Raw genomic sequence first — 27,302 nt, forward strand, 5'->3', positions numbered from 1 at the left:
TGAATGCAGGGAATGATTGGCATCTGACTCCATTGCTTCCCAATGCTGAACAATTACTTTATTAAAACTATACTACATTCCATTAATACTATATTATAACTATACTAAAGAGATACTAAAAGATATTATATTCAAGGAAAACCTGTGACTGTCTCCAGACAGTCAGGCACAGCTTTGAGTGATTGGTTAATTAATATAAACAACCATCCCCAGAATCCAATTACCAAATCCCTTCAGGCAAACAATTTCCATAACACATTCCACATGTGCAAAACAAGAGGTGCAGCAAGTAGAGATAAGAATTGTTTTCTCTCCTTCTCTGAGGTCTCTCACTGCATTTCCCAGGACAAGTCCTTGGGAAGTCGTGCCTGCTTCTCTCTGTGAAGAGAGATGTGGCCACATCTAGGCTGTCACCAGCATGGTGCCAAGGGAAATTGTTCCAGGGTGCTAGAGATCAGCCCCAGTGTTTCATCACCCTTGGTGTTGCACAGTTGCCACTGCTTGGAGGAGAGTTTCTGCCATTCCCCAGCACCCACACAAATTACCAACAGCTCGGCTTGCTCTGCTCCCATCTCCCAGTGGAAGAGGAATCCTTACAGAGCAGCCAAAGCCCAGTGGTCCCTATCAGCAGGCAGATAATTACTTAACATGCAGCTAATGCAGCTTTTTGAAATCAAAAATAAAAAAAGCCTTTTTATTTTTAATGCAGTTTTTTGAAACAAAAACCTGTCAATCAGAAAGTGGCTGGTGGGACACAGCAGCTGCAGAACCCTCCTAGAAGCTGCCAGAATCAAATGGAAAGACATAATAGTAAATTAAAAGTACAGAGCAAGGCAGAGCTATACAAAGTGTTGTACAAGCACGAAATTCCACTGACAGATGGTTTTCTTTCTTTGTGCAGGTGAATAAAGCTGCTCTGGAAATTTTTTCCCTGTTAATTTGTAAGCAATACCTTAATTATTATGTATACCTGTCTGGTTTTAATTTGCTCTCTCATACTGTGAGAATTTTGGTATCAATATTAATGGGCCTGGAGCCTGAGGTAGAGAGTTACCAGCCAGTAGCAGTTTTTATTCTGCTTCTGAAGTGAAACAACAAGGTTGGGCCCATTAGGCTGAGATATTGTAATGATATTGCTGAAACAGGAATTACATTTTCTATTTCTTCACTTCAGAGCAAGAAATCAATATTAAATTTTTAGCAGAACGAAGAAAAACATTTTGACAATTTCCATTTCTCTACAACTCAGAATTCCAACAAAATGTATCTGAAAGTTTGAAAGTTAGTGATAAAAATGGATTAAGAGCAAGTGGAGATAGGGAAACCGGTCACATGAAATAGAGGTTATTACTTCTTCCTTGCAATTTTTTCTGCTGTCAGAAATAACATAGCGATAAAATTCCCAGGCAGTCTTTCTTCTCCTATCTTAAATATTTTTTTTCAATTTTTTTTGTCACACTGATGTCCCCCAATGCTTACCCCAGTGAGCATTTTTAGATTAGTTCTATTTTCCTAATTTTTGCTACTTTTGATTAAGATTTGTGATGCATTTCCATTATTACTGTAGCTAGATCAAAGCTACCTTGGCCTGCTAATGTTGTGGGGAGGGGATTAGTCTTTTGATAAGAAAATTAGGATAATTAGTTTACTTGCTACTTTTGTCATAGTCTACTGTAAGTGTGAGGAATATCTGCCCAACATAATTCCAAATTCACCTCCATTTTAACATAATCTTCAAGTCACGTTCATTCTTGGGTAGTTTAAATTACTTTTTTCCCCTGCAGCACTGTTTGTTAGTACATGAGTGACCTCCAGTGGTAGTCCTGAAAAAAATAAAAAGCCTCCTGCTTGGAATACAATCAGGGAAAGCTGAGAACATCTGCAAATCTCTAGTGTGTTACAGGTTGCTCCTGAGAACAGGACTTGTTCCTTTTGGAGATCCCCAGTAAGTAAAAAAGGAGTAAAAAAATCCACTCAACTGTTAGTCCTGACCTGTGACTTAAAACTGTGCAAAGAATAGAAATATCTGTTTCTCTGACTCAGCAGAATCATTCATATTCCTTGAACCAGTATTAATGCTGGCATAAGGAAAAAAAGCTTTGGAAAAATCAGGATCAGAACATTCATGGCATGCTTTATCTCGCTTTTTTGAAGAATTTGTCTCAAGCGTTTTTCCAAGCTCCTCTGCCTAAAAGTAGTCCCAAACAATACAATTTTTGATGTTCATATCCTTTCAGGGTATGGAAGAGGCATTATTGTTTAAAAAAATTGCTGCTTTTCCTCCTCATCCCTCAATCACACCAGACTTTATTTAGCCATATAAATCTGAAGTTGTTTTCCCACAAGGGGTCACCATAGATTAGCCTCACTGCAGGTCTTCATCATAAGAATTTATGTTCTCACATTTTAAGATACAAAGAAAACATTTAGATTCTCAAGGCAGTACTAAAAGCATCTATTGAAGCATATAACTTTGTAATAAAATGTATCCAGTGGAAGGAAACTGCAATGGAGTAAAGCAACAACTAATTCTAGAAGTTGCATTAAAAAACCAAACCAAACAAATAAACAAAACCAAAAAAACCCCAAACAAACAAAAAAAACCAAAAAACAAATCACAAAACCCCCCAAGAAACTGGAAAATAAGTTCCTATTTATTTTGTTTATCACAAAAATAAATTGTACACACCATGTTAGGAATTATCTCTCTCTCCCCAGCACCAGATTGTACAACCAAGAAACCTTGTATGATAAGGACATAATTTCAGCTCTGATTTTAAAAATTGTTTAGGGTTGAGTCTATGTTCATGGGGTCCCAGGAAAGCCAAAAGCAGGGTCCTTGTGAATAGCAGAGCTTGTCCTTGCCCTTCCATTACTAAGACTGAGATGGTTTCAATGGGTTCCTGAGGGTGCTGCCTGTTCTTTCTGTTCATGTTCTTTCTGTTCAATTGACTCAAACAACAGACATGGAGAAGTCTTTATAACTTTAGCACAGTGTTTTGTGACTAAGCATTTGTCCTCACCACATAAGAAAACTTAAGTTTGAAACCCTCTTTTAAACATGCACTGAAGTTTAATTCATTGCTTTCGCTGAAGTAAAATTCATTGGAGTGCATCTGTATGGAGAATAAAAGAAAAGCACAGTGGGATTCTGGTTTGAATGCTTTAGGAATCTGCCTGTTAAGTATATTTAGCTTGTCAATAGTGTTGTCCATGCACTGTGGGCATCTGATTAGATGCCAAAATCGGGTGGAGCAGTAAAATCCATCCCCTGTAAGAGACAGACAGACAGACACTTCCCCCCGCCACATCCTTCTCCCCTCCTGTCACCTGCCTCTAGGGAGCTGCACACACTCATTAAGGACAGGAGCTGGATGGGTAATAACAGGATTAGAGTGCCATTAACTCGTTTTCAGCAACATTATTTCTGCAGACCAGAAGGACTGAAAAGCAAAAAGAAGTTTCATTATTACCTTATACACAGTGGCAGCAACGTAGAAAAGCTCCTAAAGAAAGGATGATGCTGTTAAAGAAATGAGATGGTGCTGTTCTTACAGGTTTTTTTTCACAACAGACCCACCCTGACAATACATGTGATTCCATTGGGTGAAGGGAGAGATGTCACATGGTATTTTATAGGAAGAAAAAGATTCTTAATCCAAACTGGAGTTTGCAGCCCAATCTAGGATTGATGTATAATAGCATTATGGAAGAAACCCCTTGTTATCTCTAGAAAGGTAGAAGAAAATTTGTAATGAAATTTAATATCACTAATACATTAAAAATGACCAGTCTTTGCTGATTTTCTTGCATCATACAGCCCTTTCTCAGCCAGACCTGTGAGTCCCCCCTGCCCTCCCTGCTGGCCACAGAGGAGCCTGGCCACCACCTTCAGACAGAGCAAACTCATCCCTCACCACACCTGCCTCTCTTGGCTGACAGCAAGTGTGTGCTGGGCTGAGATGTGGAGAAGTAGCCAAGCCACAGTTCTCTCAGCACTGCAGTGGCATCCTGCTTCCCCTGATTAAGAAAAGGTTGTGGTGACATTTGGTGTTTTTATCTTTTTCTAGAACTACAGCTGTAGCCACCCATCTCCTGAGCTTGAGTCCTGTGCCCTTGCTCATTAAAGAGCTCCTGTCTGAGACATTTGACTTTCACTGTAAAATTGCAGCACTGTCAGAAAACTGAGAGCTCAAGCAACTCCACCAGAGCTGGAAAGTCAGAATGAATCATTGCAGGTGCACAGCTGAGATAACAAAATCTCTACACCCACAGATAAAGGTGCCTGTCAGGCACTTCTCAGCCCCAAAGCTGCAGTGTTGGATGGGCTCCTCTGCATGCCCCCATGGCTAATGGCATGCAGGGAGATGTCACATAGGAGCAGGCAATGAGGAGTGAAAGTGAAAACATTTTTAGCCATGCTCTGAGAGAAATATTTTCATTTTTTCCTTTCATTGAAAGAAACATTGTACTTTGCTGGCAGCAGTTATCTGATAAGCAGAAAGGAAAAGCAGGAGAAAAATGGACAGTGGAAAGGCATGTTCCTGTTTGTGCATAGGATTTCAGGGCTACATTTTGTTAATTAAACACATCACATAGAGAAGAGCTGCAGAAAGCTTCCAGATGACCCACGGGGATGGTGGATCATCATTAATAAATTCACAACCAGCACAAGCAAAGCTGTTGTGCTGCAAGTGCCACCTTGGGAAGGGTTCAGAGTTAAAGCTGCTCATGTCACAGTTTTGTCACCAGTACAGTAACATGGGGCATCTTTCCTTGTCCCAAAAACAGTAAAGCAACTGGTTCATTTCCCTTCAAAAAGAAATAATTTAAACCCTTTTGCAATATGCAGCACTTGAGAATTTCTGGATGAGGAGCTGATGTGATAGAAAATGGACTCCCTTCATAGAAGAGGTAAACTAAGAGTCAGTGTGGTATTTGCTCTCACAGAACTGATGGAGTGAACAGGAAACACAGTGGCTTTAGCTAGAGCTGGTCTCCTCTTTGGGTAGGAGTTGACTTTTTTCAGTCCCAGTTTTTCTGTTGTCTGAAAATATCCAAGTGAATAAAGAAGGGGGAAAAAAAGGGAATTCTTGCTGGATGTAGTTCAGTCTTAAAAATACAGCATTGTTTACTTCAGTGCCTCTTGGAGTGGAGTTGATAATCAGGTAGTTATATATATCTATATTTATTAAACATTTTTTGCTCAGGAAAGGTTAAAAGGTGCTTTTGTCACCACCATCAAAAGTGTTATTTCTCACTTGTGCCCTACCTCTCAAGTTCATTCTTCTCAGTCACCAAAATAAAAACAAAATCCAGGCACCAAACTCAGAAGTGTTTTTCTGTGCTTTGACAGCTCAGAGAGGGCATTTCCCACCCTCTGTGTGTCTTCTGGATGAATCACTGGACTGTGATGAACCATAACCTGCCTTTGGCTCCTTTTTGACAACTGCAAAGGCAGAGATGGCATTTTAATCTTCCATGATAGTATTTCTCCAGTTAAATGCTGCATTTGCTCCATGAGTTAATGTCTTCACTGGTGGGTTGACCATCTGCCATTTGTTCTCCTCTTTCTGTTCTTCACAGAAACACATGCCCAGGGCAGGGATCTGAGAAGGAAGTTACCAGCAGGGTCATTGCTTTGACATGAAGGAGGGGGCTTTGCTACAGAAAAGAGAAGCCCCTGATATTCTGTCACTCCTGAAATGAACTAAAACCAGGCTGGGAGCTTGAGGGGTGAAAGCTGAACTTGTGTCACCACTCCACATTCATACCTGGGCAAGCTGTTCCCATGTCTCACCCTCCCCCACAGTAAACAATTTCTCCCTAATATCCAGTCTAAAGTTAGAAGCCATTGCCCCCTGTCAGTTTGAAGCCATTGCCCCCTGTCCTGTAACTCCAGGATTTTGAGAAGTTTCTCTCCATCTTTCTCGTAGGCTCCCTTCAGGTACTGGAAGGCTGCAATTAGGTCACCCCAAAGCCTTCTTTTCCCACTTTGAAAGGAAGGAGACCGGCTCCAAGTGGAGAGGTTTCCAAATGCACCTCATATCTGTAGGGGTTACATGGCATTGACTTTCCAGATGAAAATCTTCTCCAAAGACTTAGCTGCCAGTCACATACAAAGCCCCCAGAATAAAATCCTTCTCTTTACCTCCAGTGCTTTGCTAAACCTGTGTGAGACCCCCTTTGGAATGAGAGAGCTGATGTCACTGCTGCTGGCATGCTGTTACACATGACTTGCTGCATAAGCAATCTCCTTATTAAAAACACAATGAAACAACCCAAAGGATTCCTGGTGGAATAAAATCCTCTCACCTTCTGCACCATCTGGGCAAAGTCTCTGCTGTCTCTGCTGGGGAGCCCTGTGAGTGCCCGGCTGAGGGGTGCCAAGGAGGAGCCGTGGCCCACGATAAGGATGACACCTGGAAAAGCAAAGAACCACGGTGAGGGAGCTGCAGCACTGCCACATTCTCCACCAGCACATGGGGATGAGGTGGCTTTGGGGCTGTTCATCTTTGCAGACCTCTTTGATAATGTGGCAGAGTGTGTTGTGATGGGCAAAAAATATCTGGTGTGTTGAGCGTGACATCTACTGAGAGAAGGCATTTGTGAGGGAAAGAGAAAAAAGCTTTCCAGAAAAGCATGTTATATTTTGCTGAGCTACATCCTGTCACAGACATCTTTTATGGAAAATCCTTTCCTTAGGATTTTCCCTCCTGAGAAGATGGGAGGCCTCAGGAACAAAATGTAAACAGTGATTATCTGCTGCTGTGGAATGCAACAGGTGGATCTGTGATTGGTCTCATGCGGTTGTTTCTAATTAATCGCCAATCACAGTCAGCTGGCTCGGACTCTCTGTCCAAGACAGAAGCTTTTGTTATCATTCCTTCCAATTCTATTCTTAGCTAGCCTTCTGAGGAAATCCTTTCTTCTATTCTTTTAGTATAGTTTTAATGTAATATATATAATAAAATAATAAATCAAGCCTTCTGAAACATGGAGTCAGATCCTCATCTCTTCCCTCAACCTGAGACCCCTGTGAACACCATCACAACATCCTGATGTAGAAAGACAAAGAAAAGCATATACTTTTGCAATTTAGTACTCTACCGTCTCAGTTTTATTTTACTTTTTTCATTTCAATTCCATAAATTGCATTTATGTTACTTTGGTGTAGCCCAGGGCAAGCACTGAGTCTACCTTAAGCTCTGTGCAGTACCAAAAGCTCACATTAAATGTGTTTCTGGTGGCAAATCTCTGCCAGTTCCTCTTACTGCAAGGGTCTGACAGAATATTCAAGGATCTGAAACCCCTACCTTTGCAGGGGCAGGCACTGATGATGTGTTTTATAACTGCAGAGCTCCTGCTGACATAGTCTTCATAACTTTCTGATGGCACCAGAGAGGAGAGTGGGAAGTTACCCCTGACAATAAAATCACAAATATATGTTAATGTGGATGAATGCACTCTTAGCAGCATTGAATGACTACACCAGAGAAAAAGGCACTCAGTTAAAAGGTTTATCTACTGGCTTGGCCGACACACTGTTACCTCTGCTTGTCTGAAGCATGAGCTTCTCTCTGAGTAATTTCCATTCAATTTCATGGCTAAGTCTCATAGCTCGTAAAGCACCAGATGCAGGGAAAACCAGGCTTCAATAAAACTTGCAGTTTACAGTGGAGATTATTTAAAGCAGGATTTGTGCCTATGAAAAGCTTTGAGCAATTCTGCCAGCAAAGACCATTGCCCAGACATGAGCTGCAGAGCTGCCTGGGTCTTCCAATCCTGACTGAGTTCAAAATAAGAAGACACAACAATGATGTGAATGCTTTCAAGATTTAGTATCTCAGCATTAATCTCCTCAATAAACCAAGTAAATAAAAATCTATATTGAATAAAGCTCATCTGCAATGCCGGCCAAATGGATAGTAAAGACTTCCACTATTAGAGTTTAAAAAATAGGTGTTTCCAGGGACAGAAATCACAATGCATCACTCCAAGATATCTGAGTACTTCTGCTGAGACCAGGCATTCTTTCATTTATATACTAAGGCTTTTCAGGCACCCAAAAACCCCAAGAGCCAGACCATCACACTGCTGTGAATCAGGGCAGCCTCAGAGGTCTGGTGGGGCTTGGGTGATGGACAGCTTTTATAGGGACTGATTGGTAAAACCAGACCCTGCTGTCCCACGAGCTCAGTAGTAGAGTGAACCTTGCCAATGAATTTTAATGTGCTGACACTTAATTTTATAATCTGGTTTTTACTGATACCCCTTGCTGGTGATTCTTTAAGTGATCTTATTCATAACAGCTGGCACCCAAGGATTTTTTAGTCCTGCACGTGATGGGAAGAAACTGGCATTCTATGTCAAAGTTTATAGTTCATCCACCCTGTTTTTGCCTGGACCTGAGTGAGCTGTGAGGGGCCTAAACACTGTAGTTCACATTGCCTTAAAGATTCCCTTAAAGAACTTCCCACTGCTGTGCATTTGCACAGTTTCTTTTGAGGCAAGTGATTTTGGACCAAAAAAAACCCCCTAGAGAATATTCTATTAGTGAAGAACCACCAAAAAGACCTGTGCTCCAAAAAAAAGAAGGATTTTGGGGACTTTATGCAGTTTCAAACAAAGATACATTGTTGGCTGTAAGGAATGTGTTAAGACATGAGATGTTTCCTTTCCCCCTTTCTTGAATATGTGGGAAATCCCAGAGACAGCTGAGTAATTTCCTGGATCTGGCTGCACTGCAAACACTGAGCAGACTGGTTTGTGAACAAGATGAGGAGTTAGACTGAATTGGAGGTTTATCATTTCCTGCCAGGCTGTGGTTTGCAAGTGCTCAGAAAAGGCATCGACCCTCACCCTGCCAAGTTATGAGGGCTCCAAAAAGTCCTTGCTGAGCACAGCATTAATCTTTGATCAACTTAAAATGATGCCAGAAACATCAATTGAAGTGAAATGCTCTTATCTTGCCTGTCCCCAAAACCTCTTGCTGCTGCCCTGCAGACCCTCAGCCAAGGGCTGACTGACCTTATATAAACATCACATTTCTTTGTCACTGAAAATCAGGTTATTCTTCACATTTCCAAAGTGTTTTCACATGAACCAAAGACAAAAGCAAAGCTCCTGGGACCTGACATTAAAGCCCATAATGTCAAGGCAGCACCAGAGGAGGGCTGGTCCCATGCATAAGACATTTGTGCTAGTGCACCCATGTGCTTGTGACAGCATATCTTATTTTTATATCCTATTTTGAACTGAATTTGATCAGAATCACCCCATCTTTGCAATGTTTGCAATGATTTATGACACATGAAAGGACAAGATATCTCAAGGAAAAACCCCACAGCTTTATCAGCCAGACACAATTACCTGTAACTCGTGTCTATGTCATAAGATGCCTCCACCAGCTCTGCCACAGTCATGAATTTAGGGATTGCTCTGCTTGCTTCCCACTTGGTCCATTCAAACAGTCCTGGTTCCACCCTGATTCTGACTTTTTGATTTAATTTAAGCCCTGCAAGAACAAGAAATAGATCTTAGGAGAAAGGTACACTTGAAGTGCTACATTCAGGCTATACATTCTGCCTTGTTTGCTGTTGTACTTTCATTAATGAAAATGAATTACTTATTATCAACCAACTGATTAAAGGAAGCCACCATTATATTCTTGTATGACTAACATAAAGTGACTGCAAATTATTATCATCATCATTATCATAATTATAATTTTTGAAGCTCTCTTGTGATGCTCTGCTAGAGGGAAAATACTCAGTTTTGCAATGTTGCAATCTGGATAAATTTCAGACAGGAAATATTTTTACCATTTTTATATAGTCGTTTGCTCCTCAGTGGGGCAGTAAACTGTTCTAATTGTCCAGAATTAGAAATGGAATTCTCTTGTCAAAAGAAATATTATTTTTTGAGTATTCTCAAGAGAGGTTACTGAGTGGCAGTGAATGCCTTCTGATGTAAACATGGCAATGAACTGTGAGCTTGCTGAAAGGAACAGGAGATGAAAAAGAAGAGAGGGAGAGGAAAGAAAATATGTTCTGCAGCATGAAGGATTAAAATAGTTTGGTTTGCAAAAGGAAGCATGGAACCAGTCTTCCCTGATTCACAATCAGATCCTTCAGAGCTCTGGATACATCTGATAATTGGGTCAAAACATTTTCTGGAAGAGGTGGCAGTGGTGATTTGAGGAGCAGCTACTAATATTGAATTCCAGCAGATATGAAACACCTCTGTTTTATATAACATTAGATTCCATTCTAACTAGGAAGGCCCAGAGTTACTCTGATATATTCCTCAGATTGCACACACACCAGCAGGTCCATTCTCACTAGAGAAGCCCAGAGTTACTCTGATATATGCCACAGAATGCACACAAACACCAGCAGGTTTGTTTCTAACTAGGAAAGCCCAGAGTTACTCTGATGTATCCCACAGAATGCACACACACACCAGCAGGATTGTTGCTGCCTGCATTAGAAACAGTCAAAACCACCTCGTGTTGCCTGCGTAAAGAAAACCACAACAACCACAAAGTTGTGCATCTCCCTTAATTGCTGATGTCAGAAGCTTCAGAGAGGTTTGGTGGAGATGTTTGCAGTGTGGCAGAAGCACCTGGCAGGTTTTGCTGCCTTACCCTGCAGTACATGCTGAGCTGTCTGCACGCAGCACAGGGCAGGGGACGAGTACACGGAGTTGACTGTCACCTCCTGCTCCAGCAGAGCTTCCCCTGGATGGCAACAGCAAAGTGTGACAGATGAGAAATTACTACAAAACACTTTCTGCAAAAAAAAACCACCTCAGAGCTTTGTAATGTCATCAACATGGGATATGTTGGCAGTCCCTTTCTGTTAATTTTTCCCACTATCTGCTGATTGAGCTCATTAGAAAGCTCATTCTGGTGGAAACATCAATTCTAAAATGAGTCCTGGAAAGATAATTACAGAAGATTCACCCCAAATCTGCAAACAGCACTTAGGCATGTGGCTGTGTCTATAAATCTGAACCATCAGAGACAAGCAATTGCAGCAGATCAGCACTGTCACAGTCATGCCTTTTGCCCAGGGAGCACAAACAACTTCATCTGGTGAGTAAATTGAGTCAGCCTAACCCACATCACCCATCTTCCTGCAGTGAGGTGACCACACTCTGCTGACCATGGAGCTGCTTCCTCTGGCCAGCCCCTTCACCCCTCACTGTCCACTCTGGGACAACTGCACAAGGCATTCATCCCTTGCAGACAAGCAGCAGGGCACAGGGAGTGTTCTGGTTCCTCCAGGAACTGGCAGAGGGGGGGGTCCCAAAAACAATTTATCAGTTGTGTTCTCTGTTTTACTATTTAAGAAGATATTGCAGTGGTTTCCCACAGAGAATTGTGCCCATAATTGAGTGCTGGCAGGAGATTTTTCTGCTGCGAGGCCAGCATGAGCTTTGGCAGATGATGACAGCCTGCTTCCCAAACCCTTACACTTGCAGGAGGATAATATCCAGCTTACCTATAAGCCTTGACTGGAAAATACCACAGCAAGATAAAGGAGGATCACATTCAGACTGCTTCATGCTGTCTTTCTGCCTCAGCAGGGAGGAGGGGAAGTTCAGATCTGCTCTGTAGTATTTCCCTGAAACAAGGCAGGACATTTTGCTGTGGCACAAGGGAGGCAGCAGCTGTGTTGTGTTTGTTTTACAGACTGTCAGTGTCTCACTGATGAACAACAGCCACTGCTATTACCTTAAAGGGAGCATGTTTTAAGTTCACAACACTGGCTTGGGAAATCATCTGTCCTAAGAGAACAGCCCCTCTTCTTCAAGCTCAGAAGGAGCAAATGGGGAGCAGGAGAGGAAGAACAAGAAATCAGGAGAATTTGGCTTTGTGGGACACAAGAGAAACAAAAATCGACTCCCTATCTATATTCTTTTACAGTTGCCAAAATGACCGAAAAAGCCCCATTTCCACTGAATCAAAATGAAAACTATTGATTATACAGCTATATGGTATCACTCTCCTTATCTGCTGTGAATTCCATGCCTTAAAGATGGGAAGTCTCCAGCAGAGCAAGGCAGGCTTTCAGCACAAAGCTCTCACTCATGAACTCCCACCTTCTTGTTCCCCTCCTTCCTCCTGACACACATATTTCGCTGTTTTGGATCAGTTTTCTTCACCTGAAAATGTACCTTTTTCTTTGAATTTTGAGAGAGAGAGAGGAAATTCAGATTTTCATTTAGGTCAGTGCTGACATTCATTTCCACCACAGATTGCTCAGGTTGGACTAGTGACATAGTGTGACCGATCAAGAGCCCACAATTCTGACTCAGGCCCAGAAAGGTGGAGGGGTCTGACAAGAACCACGTAATGAAAGGTGATGAGGGTGCTCCTGTGATTTGTTCATGTTCAGTGACACACACCTCCATCAGCAGCACAAGAGCTTTGTTTATCTGCAGGATTTAGGGAGCACAAACAGGAAGGACTTTAGGACACTGTGACCTGGTTCTGTGCAGGTTGAAGCAGTGCTGTGACTGATTTGCACTGTTATCATTTACACAAAGATTGAATCCCTTCTACCCATTACTGGGGTTAATTTGGTTTGGCCCTGGTTTTTGAAGATCTTCCTGTTGCCTTACTCACCATCTGCAGTCAGGCACTGTTGAAGCCAAGATTTGCCAAAGACCTGATCCACTCTTTCCCCGTGGCTCATCACCAGCACCCCTCTCCTCAGGGCAGCGTTCTGGGAAAAGGGAGTTTCAGAAGGATATTATCTACAACCTGCAGGAAAAGCCTGGATTCCTGGAGAAGAGACAGCAGAATAGATGCCTGTCCTTAGGACAGTGATAAGCCTGACTGGTTCTCCACTGATGAAAAATGAAAGAAAATCATAAAATCATTAAGGTTGGAAAAGACCTTAAGGATTATTGAGTCCAACCTTTGACTGACCAGCACGTTGTAACTCAAGCACAGCACTGAGTGCCACATCCAGATGTTTCTTATACACTTCCAGGTTTGGTGACTCAGCACCTCCCTGGGAAGTCTCTTCGATGCTTAACCATCCTTTCAGTGGAAAAATTCTTCTTGATATCCAGCCTGAACCTCCCCTGGTGTGGCTTAAGGCTACTTTGTCTTGTCCTGTCAAAGGTCACATCCCCGACCCTCATGGGCTGCAGGTTCTAATTCTGTGTTAGCACAAGTGAAAGGCAGAGCTGGTAACAGATCTTGTAACCTCAGTGTGGGAAGGAATCATAACTTTACTTTATATCATATGGGTGATATAAACAAAAAGCAGAAAATTAGCTAAGATCTGACTGGTAATTCCCTTTTCTACACCAGGACTAACACCAAGCTTCTCCTTCTTCTCTTAGTGAAAATACTACTTCTACATTTTCATAACTGTGTGGCCAAATCAACAGTGAACCCAGATCTCCTACAAGGCCACTTTTTTTACTCAGACTGCATGGAATTACAAATAAATTTGAAGTAGTTTGGGGTTAGTATACAATGCACATTAAATACAAATGAGAAGAAGATAGGGAGAAACAGGTCAAAGGTTTTAAAACTTTAAAAACAGTGTTACTGTTTAAAACAGCATTGTTAACAGTGGTGCAGCACTGAATTAAGTGCTTTGCATCTTCAGCAACAGAGAAGGGAACTCTTAAGAAGTTGTTTGAGGTTGATGTTCATGCATTCTGTTAAATACTTGAAATTCTGCCATGAAACACCCCTTAACTGCCACAAGATCAGAGTATAAACCCGAGGTTTTGTGGTCTTCCTTTTCTCCTTGAGAGGAACCCAGAGGCCAGGGAAACTCTAGACTGGAGATGTGCACTTCTGCAAAACACATTTCTCAGGCCAAGCCTTGGCTCTGCCCCAGATCTGACCTGGATAAGAGAGGCCCAGAGCCAGAGAAAGGACGTGTGACTTGTTCAGAAAGTTCTTACAGTCACATAGATGGTGTCCTGGAGGCCCCAGGACGGAAACTCCCTCAAGGTGCCCTCAGTTTCTCTGATGTTAGCAAAACCAGCCCAGGGTTATTGCCCGGCATAGCAGGAAGAGAGGCTGTGGGGCCAGCAAGCTAAAGGGGTTTCTGAGGCATGTCTGTGCTGAAAATGCATTTTGGCATCTCTGACAGAGCCAAAAAGGCAACTCAGGTGCAAATGTGCTGTAGGAAAAAAAAACAGAGTCCTTACTTGTTTTGCTCTTCCTATCAGAAGAAATGGAAAAAAATTATAGCTGTTGATTTGGATCTGGGTGAAAAATGTGACCCTACCAGTGCTGCTAACCACTCCAGCTATCTGTTCTGTGCTGTTATCTGCACTAGCTACACATTTAAAAATAAAGAAGAAAATTGAACATTTAAACGTCATCTGAGGCCATGGAAACCTCCAAGACAACATCCATAGAATCCAGATGTAAGAGCAGTGAGCCTAATTAATTCTGATTTATTTACTCTGTCTGAAGCCATGTGGAGGTCAGGGGAGGTTGTGTCTGTGTCTCACCTATCAGACTTGTCTCCATACCCACTGAGGCTGTGCTCAGAGAAACCTGAGCAGAGAACTCATGTGTTGTGCTACTCTGACAGGAGCAGGGAAAGATTTATGAAAGACACCTGTGATATACATCATCTACAGTACAGAAAAAATGTACAAGATATGATACAATACATTATGAGTGTGTATATATATATGAATGTACAATATAATAAATAAAACTGTGTGTATAAATGTACAACAAAAATGAAAATATGAGGGAGGAAAAGGAAGATTCTACTAAATTTACTAAATGCCATTAATTAGTAGCATATTTGCCAAAGCACGTGGCAAAGATGAGAAATGGAAAAAACAATTACCTGAAGAGAAACAACATTGGTGACACTCCTTGACATACTGAGATTATGGGCTTCCCCATTTGGCTTTACATTGGGTTCCTTTTCAGTTTTGGTGAAGGATCTTGAAGCTGTGTCAAAAACATATTCCCTGTAGAAAAAGCAGAAGCAGCAACACACGCAGGCAGACAAATAGAAGAGACTTTTGAGTCATGATGTTATTTACAGGACCAGCAAGTCAGTATTCGTGCTCCATTCAATATTTTTTGCACACTTGCAATCCAGCTCATCACTTTGCTGTTCATTTAGAATATGCCCCATAAAAAAGAGGTTAAAATATGAGGAACTGATGGTGTGTATTGGGTGTAACCCTGCCAAAGTGGGACCTTCAAGCAGGAAATAACTACCTGGTGGCCTCCTCCCTTTCTCTGAGACATCAAGAAGTGCACCAAAACTTCCCAGCTTAGAAAAATCAGCTCTAATCTGCAAGTAGCATCAGCTGTGCTGCAGAATGAGGTGCAGGAAGCCAGACAGGTGGCTTCTGATGCAGGGCACATCAACAAGATAAGGGTGGTGCCAAGGTGGTGGAGCAACCTTTGTGTGGTTTCATTTCATGCCAACTTTACAAGCCCTTGAAATGAGGAGAAAAAACAGAAGAGATCAGGGAGCCAGGCTGAAGGCTGAGCCTGCCCTGGCAGAATGTGCTCTTTCAAAATTCATTAGGGCGTTCAGGTTCTCCAAGAGTGATCAGGGGTCAATCCTGGAGCAGCTGAACTTACGCACTCTGCAGGTTTGCATCCTGCCTCTTTCCTCTCAGAAGATATCCCAGCATCCCACCCAGACGCTCAGGATTCCCAGCCAGGAGGAACGGCCAAGGAAAGGCACAGCCATGAAATTACCTGTGCTTGACCCAGGTGTCTGACTCGTGGGCTCTCTCGGTGTAGTTCTCGGGCAGGAAGCCCCTGCAGCCGGTGCGGTGCGAGGTGCCGACCACCCAGCCCTCGCCCGCCTCGCTCTGCTGCCTCGGATCCACGTAGATCAAATCCCCAGCGTTGATCATCAGCTCATCAATGTTCTGGGGCTTGTACTGGAAGAGGGCCCTGAGCCTCTGTGGGGACACACAGCAGGGTCAGGGGTGCCCTGGGCTGTAGCTGCTCAGGGGATGGGTGCTTGCCGATCCTGGATGCAGAACCAGCTCTGTTTGCCACTCTGCAGCCTGCTCTGCAGTGGCACTTTTAAACCATCTCTGTTTGCCACTCTGCAGCCTGATCTGCAGTGGCATTTTGGTAGAAGAAAAGTGTGGGGGCTTTGGAAAGAATTCCAGATGGAACCTCTGAGATTTTTAGATGATGTGATTTATTTTTCTTCTACATAGGCAGGAAGGGTGAGTTTGGCTCACATCTTCACTGCATGGTTCAGAAGATTACAAGACCTCTACTTGCAAGACCTTTTAAGGATTTGTTGACTAATAAAACACTGCCAACAAGGATATTTGTGTTTTTGACCCAATCCTTAAATATTTTGTCTTACAGACCCATGCTACAGTGTAAGCTTTCTTAGCCAATCATGTTATGACACACAAACCTACAGTACTGCATTCTAAACTTCTTGTTTTCCTCTGTAACTACTTTTATTTTTCTATATCTTACACTCTAAAACTTTAAACTTTCCTCAGCTTAACATATCTCTGCTTTAAACCATAAAGCCACATTCTCGCTTCTAGCACCTAAGTTTGGAAGCCTTTTTCAAGGTCTCAGATAAAATTATGTGCTTAATTCTTTGGCTTCCAGGCCCAAAGTTCAGAGAATTCCCTGGAATTTCAGATTCCAACAGAAAAGGAAGACACTACCACACTTACAATATGTTTAAAAACAGGCACTTGGTTTTCACAAAAATACATTTTTCCTCCTCTAACTGCTTTTATTTGAAAGCAAACATAGATCTGACCTATTTTTGCGATTGCTTGCAGCTCTCCTGAGTGTGACTAAAATCCAACACGAGACTTGTGACAAAGTGATTTACTGATCTGAAAAAAAGTGGAACATTCTGTAATTTAAATTTGGAAATGAGAACTGAAAGAACATTGACTGGTTTCAACTGAGTCTGCTAAGCAGAAAATCATCAATGAGAACTGACCCCTGCTCACAGCAGCTGCAGTTTTCATCATGGCTGGAACAATCAAGAAAACTAATTTTGCTGAAGGGAATTTTGCTGCAAAACTGTAAACTGACAAATCCTAGAAAATATTAAAGAATCATTATTTCCTGTCTCTTATTTTCTCATATCATGGTAAGATTAGGTTTTTTCTCTGGGGTTTGGAGTTATATTTTGAGACATGCAGGTCAAGCAATCTGCAAAAATAAAGGTATTATCTACTGATTCAGGAGTGCAGTTTTTCAGCCCAAAATGGCACTGGAAACAACCATGGTCTTTGAAACACTGTGCTGAGCAAGCAGAGATTTTCTTAAGGATGGAAAAGGCAAGGTGACTGTAGCTAAGAAAAGGAAAGGTTCAGGAGATGAACCAGTATGATTCCAGTACCTGGTAATGCACAAAGCGCATGTCCCGTGAATAGAGAGCAGCCACCCACTGGCAGGGCTCTCCTGGGTTGATGCACTTGGCCAGCTGTTCCAAAGTCTTCTGGTGGTGAGGGTAAAACCTGTGAGCCAGGGTAAGGTGGAACTGCTTCAAGGAGGGCTTCACGTGGCAGTCTAGGGATGAAACAATCACAGCACGACATAGGAACAAAGGTCATTTAATGCTCCTCTTGTTTTATCCTACACAATCTGCATGATGGAAGAAATATTATAGTAACTAGTGGTACAGATCTACTGAGTAATGGTTTTGAAGGGTGTCATGGTTTTAATCACGTCAAAATAATTCACAAATGTGGACTGGATTTTCTTCCTGGCCTCGTCTGTGAGGAAAAGAAATTATCATGGTTGGATTTCTCTCCCAGCTTGAGGTGCACTGAACTCATTTCTCCCAGACAAAGCTGTGCTGGGGCTGTGTCCCTTCAGTCTCCACTGGTGATGCAGTTTCCCTTGGAAAAGGTATTGGGCCCTGTTCCTAGGGATGCAGCCAGGCCATTTACAAACTTTACAACATTTGTATATTCTAAATATTTAAATATTTAAATATCTAAATATTTTGCTGAAGTCTTCTCCAATAACTTTCCTCTTCTGAGTTCAAGCTGGGGCACAGCACCATGAGGGTGGAGATCTGGGGAGGGTTATGTCCCTGACAATCTTGGATATCCTGATCAATCACCTGCCGAGTTGCACACAGGATCATTTCAGCTTCTAGGCAAAAGTGCTGTGTCTTCAAAGATCAAAACATCCTCCTCTGCTACTCTGCTTGCAAATCTGTAGCAGCAAAGGCTGTTAGTTGGTAGGAAAACATCACCTAAGCTCCCCTGGAGACACAGGGAATGTTTTCAGTACTGTGGCTACACATTTGTGCTACCATCCTCCCATTTTCCCCCTGGTGTTGGTCCTACCTGCCAGGGCTGAAGCCTCTGTTGAGAATGCCACAGCAAAGTCTTTGAGGATGTTTGCCTGGCTGTCATCAATGAAGAAGCCCAGGTAGCTGGGAGATGCATGTAGTGTTAGGAAAATGGATGGTGGAAAGATCTGGCAAAAACTGTCACCCACTTTCTTTAGGACGTCATACAAGAATTCCACTTTCTGGTCTTCACACTGAAAGAAAACAGAGGAGGAGCAGGCTTCACCCACCAGCTCACAGCCAGGGTTGTAACCTCTGTCATATAGCACTGCCAGAAAACTGTGGGGCTATAAACTTCCTGAGAAACACAAAATACCTAGGAATTTGCCTGAAATCCCTGGCAATAAACCCAGCAGTATTTGGCAGCTGGATCAGCACAGTGTCCTGGTTCTATAACAGGAAGATGGAGCCTTCAACCCAAGTTTATCTAGTTTGGGTAGGAAAAAGCCAAAATATTTTACCATCTGCAGGAACAAGTCTGAAACAGGGATCATGATTTCCTTCTTCAATTCTAAGCAGCAATTTGTGTTATTGTTATCCTACAGTTCTTTACTGAGATGTGCAAGGTGAGGGTTGCAATGCAGTCGTCTCTTCCATACAGGCCTTTAAACTTAATGCCTCCCAAGAGCATGGCATTCATTATTAATGAATGATTTTTGTTCTGTATAATTGTGTTTAATGGTCACAGAGCACCACTCAGTATTTTGCAACAAAACAATCTTATTTTCACTGTCTCTACTTTTTGGCAGGGTTGAGATGGCCCACCCTTAGTGGGAAGGAAGCACTTAATGGTTTAACACAAAAGTAGGATGAACAAAGTAATTTTTTGTCCAGCTGCTCTAGCCCATGCCTGTTTCAGCACATCCCAGACAGAGCTGATGTTCATGTGTTGCATCGTCAACGTGCTAAAACTGGATCCCAGGAGGCTCCAGAGTTTTTCCAGACCAGTCCAGTGCTGGACTGGACATCACAAAAGATTTCACAAAATCTTAAACTTCAACAAAAAGAGTAAAATTTGGGACACACCACCATAGCAGTGATGGGGCTCTCTAGGGAAGACAGAGCCTTTCCTGAGATTCCCACATTCTTGTACCAAAGCTGTCTGCATCCTAGGATAACACTGTCCCTGCTGCACAGCTGGCTGATGGCAGCCACTGCTGCCCTGGCTGGGAAGGTTTATCATCCAAAATCCATGCAGCAATGGACACATGGAAGACTAACAGCAGCTGGACTGCACAGGGCTGCTCTAGATGGATCTACCAAAATGGCACTGAAAACAACCATGTTCTTTGAAACACTTTGCTGAGCAGGCAGAGATTTCCTTAAAGATGGAAAAAGCAAGATGACTGAGTGAAGAAAATGAAAGGCTCAGGAAATGAAATAAATCTGATTCCAGTACCAGCTGCCAGCTACCTCAAAACATCCCACTCAAACATTAACTGTGACCCAAACATTCAGCATCACTCAGAGAGTAAGCATCACTCAGACATTAAGCATTGTTGGGGAAGATGAAACAGGAAAGCCTTATAAATATGATTGTCTGGCAAAAAATTTTGAGAATATAGAAACTGTAAGCGAGATTGAAACGAAAGCAAGCTTTGAGATACCTGAGTTACTGAACAACTGGAAAGCAATGGTGTGGCTGGCTGAAGGTAATCCCCTTTTGATGAAACAATGCCCTCTGCTTGCAGACAGGTCCAAGGGTCAGAGCAGACCCTACAGCTTGGCAGAAGGGGTCCAAAGAGGAGTTTTTAGGGTTTAAAATGTAACACAGTATGGTAATGTAATGATTCTTATAGGCTGTATGTAAATGCTATAGGATTTGTATCTTGTACTAGATTGGTTAGTGAGAATCAGAATATTCAGCACAGAAGAAGATTTATGGTATTGTAATGGGAACCTTGCTCTCTTACCTTTTTACGCTCTTACCTTTTTTACTCCCTAACACTCTTACTCTCTTACTCTCTCATCCTCTCTACCCCTCTCCTCTATCGGGCCTACTCTGAGCTGTGGCTGGCAGCTCCCAGCAGGGCCCTGCACTTGGGCCCTTTGCAATAAACCACAAGTTCCATGACCTGGCTGCAGAGATCTCTGCTCTCCGTCCATCCCGACTGTCCTACCCCTGACACTCCTACAAAGCATCACTCAGACATTCAGCATCACTCGGACATTAAGTTTCACTCAGACTTTAAGCAACATGCCTGGACCTGCGTCATGTAATTTGATCACCAACAAGTTCTGGTGTCAGACAACAGCAGGTGGCCCAGTTTCACCAAGTATCACCCAGCTGAAACCCGACCTTGCAGTGTCCTTGCCTCACCGTGAAGAAATCGCAGAGGGTGACGTGTGGGAAGACCTCGTGGGCTCTGTTCTTGCCGCACTGGCGCTTGCTCTCCCTCCAGAAGTCCTGCAGGCGGCTGTGCAGGCGGCCCCGGGGGCACAAGTACAGGGCATATTCCTGGGGGATGGGGTCATCCAGGGAGGGGTCATTGCAGTGGGAATGCAGCCTGAAATCAAGAGTGTAACGCTGACAGTGAGTGTGTGCACCGCTCTGGTTTCCTGCAGCTGAAGGCCTCTACTGTCACAGGCATATTTTATGAAAAATCCTTTTGCTAGGATCTTTTCCTCCTGAGTAGCTGAGAGGCCTCAGAAATGAAATGTAAACAATGATTATCTGCTGCTGTGGAATGCAACAGGTGCATCTTTCATTGGTCTCATGTGGTTGTTTTTAATTAATGGCCAATCACAGTCAGCTGGCTCAGACTCTCTGGTCAGTCACAAGATTTTATTATCATTCCATTCCTTTCTTTCAAGCCTTCTGATGAAATCCTTTCTTCTATTCTTTTAGTATATTTTTAATATATTTTTTTCTTTAATATAATATATATCATAAAATAATAAATCAGCCTTCTGAAACATGGAGTCAGATTCTCGTCTCCTCCCTCATCCTGGGACCCCTGTGAACACCACCACAACTGGTGACCCCAAGTGAGGAACATTACCACATTCTATAACAGAGATCACAAAAAGGAAATGCAGTTTTATTTTCTTTCAAATGAAAACCTGAAGTTAAAGCTCAATTTTTTCTCTGCAGCATTAAATAACTGAGAATTTTTTTTCTGCTTATTTTTTGACTACTTTACATTTTGTCATGTGCCTTTGCTTCTGTCAGTGTCAGCCAGCAGGGACAGTGTTATCCTAGGATGCAGACAGCTTTGGTACAAGTCTGTGGGAATCTCAGGAAAACAAGAAAAAACAAAAAATACTTTTTTAGGGTTTTGGGGTTTTTCTTCCCCTTGTTCATGACTGGAAACAGAGAGCTGGAGTAGGAAAATGGCAATGGGTGGAACATGTTAAAGAATGACAAAATTAAAATCAGCTGAAGATTAAAATAATATGCAGAATGAGCCTTTTTATTCAGCCCTAAGAAAAGTCAGCAAGGCAAATCAGAAACACACAAGGAAAGGTCAGAAATTTATGTGCCATGTGATGATATCGTTCACCACGTCTTTCATGTGATGTATGTTTGTCTTTGCAGCTCTTGGATTGGGAAGGGCTGCTGGGAAGTGTGGCAGCATCCCTGAAAAAAAATTATTTTGAAAGAATATGCCATTCTCAAATGCATCCTCTGGCTTTTTACAAAAGAAAAGAAAATAGAAGAAAAAAGAACAAAAACAACTGAACCAAGGGGAAAAAAAGTAAAAGAAAGTGCAAGGAAAGACTATATTTAACGTGAAGGTGAATTAAAACAACAACAAAAACATCAGTTATCAGCACATGAATGACATATAAATACTCTGTAAGAGTCTTGGTAGAGAAACTTTGTGGCATTCAAAACTGAGAAGTGATTTAAATTGTAATAATACCTCCATCTAACCATCAGCCTTTCACCTTAATTTGTGATGGGCCTTTCTGTTCCCCTTCAGCTGCAGTTGTTTCTGCACGTTTTTCTAAGTGCAGTCATAGGTTTACAAAAATTTTCCCTCTTTCCTTGCTCCTTTCTCTCAGGAGGCTTAAAGCTGAGGTGAATTTTCTGACCTGACCAGCTGGTCCTGTGAACTGACTCATTGATAACAGTAGCTGCTTGTTTTTAATTTACCTGGACCTTCTGCAAGTTTCCTTGTGTCCCAGAAGAAGTACAAATATAAATATTTCTCTCTCTGAGTAAAATAAATGAGAAAAAAATTCTCAAATTCGGGTTTGTTTTTTTTATGGCACCTAACTTCAAATTCAGCAACAGGATGAGCACATCAACAAGGATTTTTAGGCAGCTTTAATGTGAAGGCACACCTTAGAAATCACAGGTACTTACCATTTTACTGCATCTTCTACTGTTTTTTGTCCAGTAGCAACCAAGGCTTTTTGCCTAGAAAAAACACAAGATTGGTTCTTCAGAATTCCTGAAAGAAAACTTTTATGAATTAAAGGCATTCAGTGTCTTTGGTCATCAAGTCTATTTTCCAGCACAGGCAGGACATTTAGCAAGAAGGTTTTTGCTAGCAAATGTTATTGTTCTTGAAGCCTTCCAAGTAGCTTTTTTCTCACTGCAAGTGTTTAATTCCTTAAAGACTGGTAACCTGTGCTCCACATGAGATGCCTTCCCTTGTGTTCTGGAGGTGTTTCCTTAGCAGCCTCACTGACTAGATGAATTTCCTTGGGGTTAGATGAACCATCCATCCAAGCACTGTAAGAACAGGGTTTTCTTGGTTCATAGCAAAAAGGGGCTGATTCAAGATGCCAGGGCCAAGCCCATACATTAAAACTAAGCAAAATGATATTGGGGTTTGGAATCTGGATTGAGGACCCCCCAGAGCCAGCAGAGAGCCAGATCTAAGCCAGCAACTCAGAAATGAGGGACAAAATCTCTCATTTCTCTCTGTTATTGCAACTTCCGTTCTCTGGGGTAGGATTTGGTTTCCTTTTCTAACTAGAGCTTTCAAAAAGCCAGCCTCATGTTTCACATGAGCAAAAAACCTTTGTGCCTAAATACTGGGTAATGGGCGTAAGATTCCAGTGTTCAAGCAGCAGCTGCATTCATGAGCCCCATTTCCACCCCTGAAACGCACCTACAAACTTCTCAGAAGAAACATCAAACGGATGTAGAGACAGAGGACACTGGAAGAAAACTACTGAATTTCTTGGCTTCTGCTGATGGTTTTCCTTCTCTTTTGAGGCTATCTTTTCTGGACACTGGCTCCTGAGGGCATTGAGTTGTGTTGTCTCCTCCCATTTTTGTTCTCCATCCATCCCCATGACAGACCATCACACACCAGCACTGTGTGCACTGAGCTGCACGACTCAGGCTCATCGTTTTGTTCCCTCCCAGTCTTCTGTCCTCTCCTCGGTGTAAAAACCACACTTGGGCTTGTTAATAACATTTATATGCAGCCACTGCTGGCTCTTCAGTGGGGATCAATAGGGATGAGGACAAACATGAGTCTTTCCACTCAAACTTTCCTTCTACCTCTCCTCTGAGCCCTCCTTCTGTCCTTCTCCTCACGTAGCCTTCCCTGATGTGCTATAAGATTAAACCTTTTTCTGACCCACAGATGGGGCAACTGAGAGGTGTTTTAAAAACTTCTATTCCATTTTCAGTCTCATGTGAAGGGAGACACAATACAAATGTTATAACTCATGGCATCACAATCAGAAGCCAACTATTTCCTACTTACAATACATCACAAGTGTTTCTTGGCCTATCAGATTTTGCCACACCATGCTGTAAATGCCTTAAAGCTAATCATCGAAAATTCCCCCTCGTGGGTCCTATTCCAATGCATCTTTCATAGTTCTATTTCTCTAAAACATCTAGTCTTATTTGCAAGGCCATCCTTTGAAACTTGTTTCTAGCTCCATTTCTCTCTCAATAATGTCCATCCTCTTCCATGGCATTTCTCAGTCAGCATTTATCTCAAAGTTTGCATGCAGATGCACACTTTGTGAACCTTCTGTCAGGCTCTGAGAATTCTCTACAAATTCATTTCTCACCCTGTGCCTTGTGGAAGTGTTGGCGGCAGTGATGCCAGGGTTCAGAACCACTCGCTGCACCTCCAGGGGAAGGTTTTACCATTCATGCCATGCTGCTCTCCCACCTGGGCACAAGCTCTGAAGCTAAATCCGAGCTTGGCTTCAGCTTTTCTTTACAATGAGGCCTTCAAAATTAACTGTAATAAGACAAGTGAGACCTGAGGCCATGAACTGCCATTCTGCTCAGTCCCATCTCGTTGTCCCCTCATGCTCCTCTTTCATCTCACCTTTTGTCTCAACACATATGGGGATGTGATTTCCAGCAGAAAATTCCAGTAGCATGATTTCCAGCAAGGTTTATAGAGCCCATAGCACTAGGAGTGTGACTAGTCCTACACTTCCAAGATGAGAAGTCAAAACTGAAAAGTAATGCAAAGAATAAGTTCTGCATATAGCAATTTCTCTCAGATAGAGAGATGAATAAACCATTGAGAATCTGTAATGAAAGTAGATTAAAAATACATCTACAGTGAGAATAAGCTGGCTCTTCTCTAAAACAGAAACTGCTGGCACAATTTCTTGTGGGAATTTTTTGATCTTAGGCTAGACTTGACCCTCACATATTTGAGATTTGTTTTTTGGGGAAATGCTGCTTTGGCCTGTTGGTTCTACATGGAAAATTTTGTAATCTTTCCACCCCACCTCATATTTCTCAGGCCAGGACATCTCAAAAGAAACTTTTCAGTACTTTCATTCATGGTTTAATTGAGAGATAACAGAGACAGCTAAAAGGTTTTTAAAAACACCACCAAAATGTTGAAGGTCTTAAGGTGAATAATAGGAAATAAATTTTTTTTTAAATTTCTTTTTTATATTTTGTTATCTTACATCAATTTGCGCAGTATTTCTGCTGCTGCTTCTTGATTTTGAACTGGGAAGGACAAAGTCATCTCAGTAACAGCAGAAAGCATTTTGAAGGGGATTGGAAAAGCATCACATTAAACAGAAAAAAATTCAAAAAGTGGACATTACTTTGACCTGACCGAAGTTACAGTATTAATAAAGAAATTATGAGCCATATTTTCAGCTAAAATTCCATTGTGCATCACTGGGAACAAGGGACTCACAGTTCCCTTGAGAGCTGTGCCCATCGTGTCTGATACTGATTGCTACCACAGCTGTTCCTAAAAAACAACACAGCACTCACAAATGGAACCTCTTCCACCCATTTAATTTTCATTCAAAAGGTAGAGAGGTACCGCTCTTCTTTCTAAAATATTTTTATGAGGGGTTCTTTGATATTTAAATAATAAGATTTATTTTTTTAACGGTTTGAACAAAAATGTCCCTACTTGCCATCCGGAAATTGGAAAATCTTCCCCAAAACGTGCCTGTCCAACATGAGAGATGTTTGGGGGTGGAATGACCTGAAATTTTCTTTTGCATTAACTTGTTTACCTGCCACCAGTCACTCTCCCATCCATTGGAGTTGCCAAGAATAGAGCCTCATTCTTTACTATGACATTTTCTAGGCAGAACATGATTTTTGGAACAAGATCCTGATGACAAGACAGGATGAAAAATTGACAGACTTAGGGGGCATCTTAATGAGAAAAAAACAGTTTCCAGTGACACCCCCCAGCAGGAGATTTTTGCCAGGCCTGAAAGAACCTTTGGCTAGAAATTACACCCTTGTTTTTTTATTATAAGAGTAATAAAAGCAGACAAAATCAAAGAGGATGTATCCCAAGAATAAACTACGGTCAATTCCTCAACTCATTGAGAAGCCTCTCAAAACTCATGATGTGGAAGTGCTTGCACCTTTAGATTTACAGCATTTTAAAATATTTGATATTGAGCAGATTGGTTTTGCTGTATGGGCAATACACACTATATATGAGAATATATCATATATCATGCTATAGATTTAGATTTACACAGTATTTTAGATTAACACAGTATTTTAAAATATTGGATATTGAGCACATTGGTTTTGCTGTGTGGGCAGTACACATTATATATGAGAATATAGGAGAATAGATATCATACTATAGATTTAGATTTTCACAGTATTTTAGATTTACACAGTATTTTAAAATATTGGCTATTGAACAGATAGGTTTTACTGTGTGGGCAGTATGCATTATATATTACAATATACGTCATATTTCATACTTTAGATTTAGATTTACACAATATTTTAGATTTACACAGTATTTTAAAATATTCGATATTGAGCAGATCGATTTTGCTGTGTTGGCAGTACACATTATATATAAGAATATAGGAGAATAGATATCATACTACAGATTTAGATTTACACAGTATTTTAGATTTACACAGTATTTTAAAATATTGGATGATGAGCGGATTGGTTTTGCTGCGTGGGCAATACACACTATATATGAGAATATATACATATATATATGAGACTATATATCACATACCATACTATAGATTTAGATTTACACAGCATCTTAGATTTACACTGTATTTTAGAATATTGAATACTGAGCGGATTGGTTTTGCTATGTGGGCAATAGACAATATATATGAGAATATATATATATACATACATATATATGAGAATATATATCACATATCATACTATAGATTTAGATTTACACAGTATTTTAAAATATTGAATACTGAGCAGATTGGTTTTGTTGTGTGGGCAATACACACCATATATGAGATGTATATCATACTACACATGAGAATTTCACATATGAAATTCAGAGTGAGACAGGCCTGATCTCTGCTTGGGGACATCACCCCAGGAGCAGCCCAATCTCCTGATCAAGAAACCCAGGCTGCCTGTACGGGGATTTTATGGCAAACCCCTCATAAGTTGGATAAATCCCCCAGAGCCAGGGCAGCTGAGCATGGTACTCACGCAAGATGAGCTGGGAACCCTTTGGCCAGGAGAGGCTCCAGGAGGGCAGAGGTGCCCCTGCCCCGGGGCTTGTTGGACACCTTTGAGTACAGCTGTGCCTCGGCCACCGCCAT

The 27,302-nt window shown here is 41.8% G+C and overlaps 1 protein-coding gene across 1 annotated transcript; it reads right to left on the bottom strand.

The window, feature by feature from the left end:
• Positions 1–5,471: 5,471 nt before the first annotated feature.
• On the bottom strand, positions 5,472–27,302 carry UBASH3A (ubiquitin associated and SH3 domain containing A). The gene is made up of 14 exons (XM_058800215.1): positions 27,190–27,302; positions 22,639–22,692; positions 20,647–20,833; positions 18,322–18,520; positions 17,364–17,533; positions 15,722–15,930; positions 14,847–14,973; positions 12,635–12,734; positions 11,508–11,630; positions 10,649–10,741; positions 9,373–9,517; positions 7,311–7,423; positions 6,316–6,422; positions 5,472–5,609 (listed from the first exon to the last, which is right to left on the bottom strand). Exons 1-14 carry the CDS (start codon positions 27,300–27,302, stop codon positions 5,472–5,474), a joined length of 1,878 nt encoding a protein of 625 aa, XP_058656198.1.

Source organism: Ammospiza caudacuta, chromosome 2 (genome assembly GCF_027887145.1).
Source record: "Ammospiza caudacuta isolate bAmmCau1 chromosome 2, bAmmCau1.pri, whole genome shotgun sequence".
NCBI lineage: Eukaryota > Metazoa > Chordata > Aves > Passeriformes > Passerellidae > Ammospiza > Ammospiza caudacuta.

Coding starts and splice junctions, on each gene's coding strand:
- UBASH3A (XM_058800215.1), bottom strand. CDS start 27,302: ATGGCGGTGGCCGAGGCACAGCTGTACTCAAAGGTGTCCAACAAGCCC. Junction 22,693..27,189: donor GGGTTCCCAGCTCATCTTGC/GTGAGTACCATG, acceptor TGTTTTTTCTAG/GCAAAAAGCCTTGGTTGCTA. Junction 5,610..6,315: donor TTGCCCAGATGGTGCAGAAG/GTGAGAGGATTT, acceptor CTTCCTTCTCAG/ATCCCTGCCCTGGGCATGTG.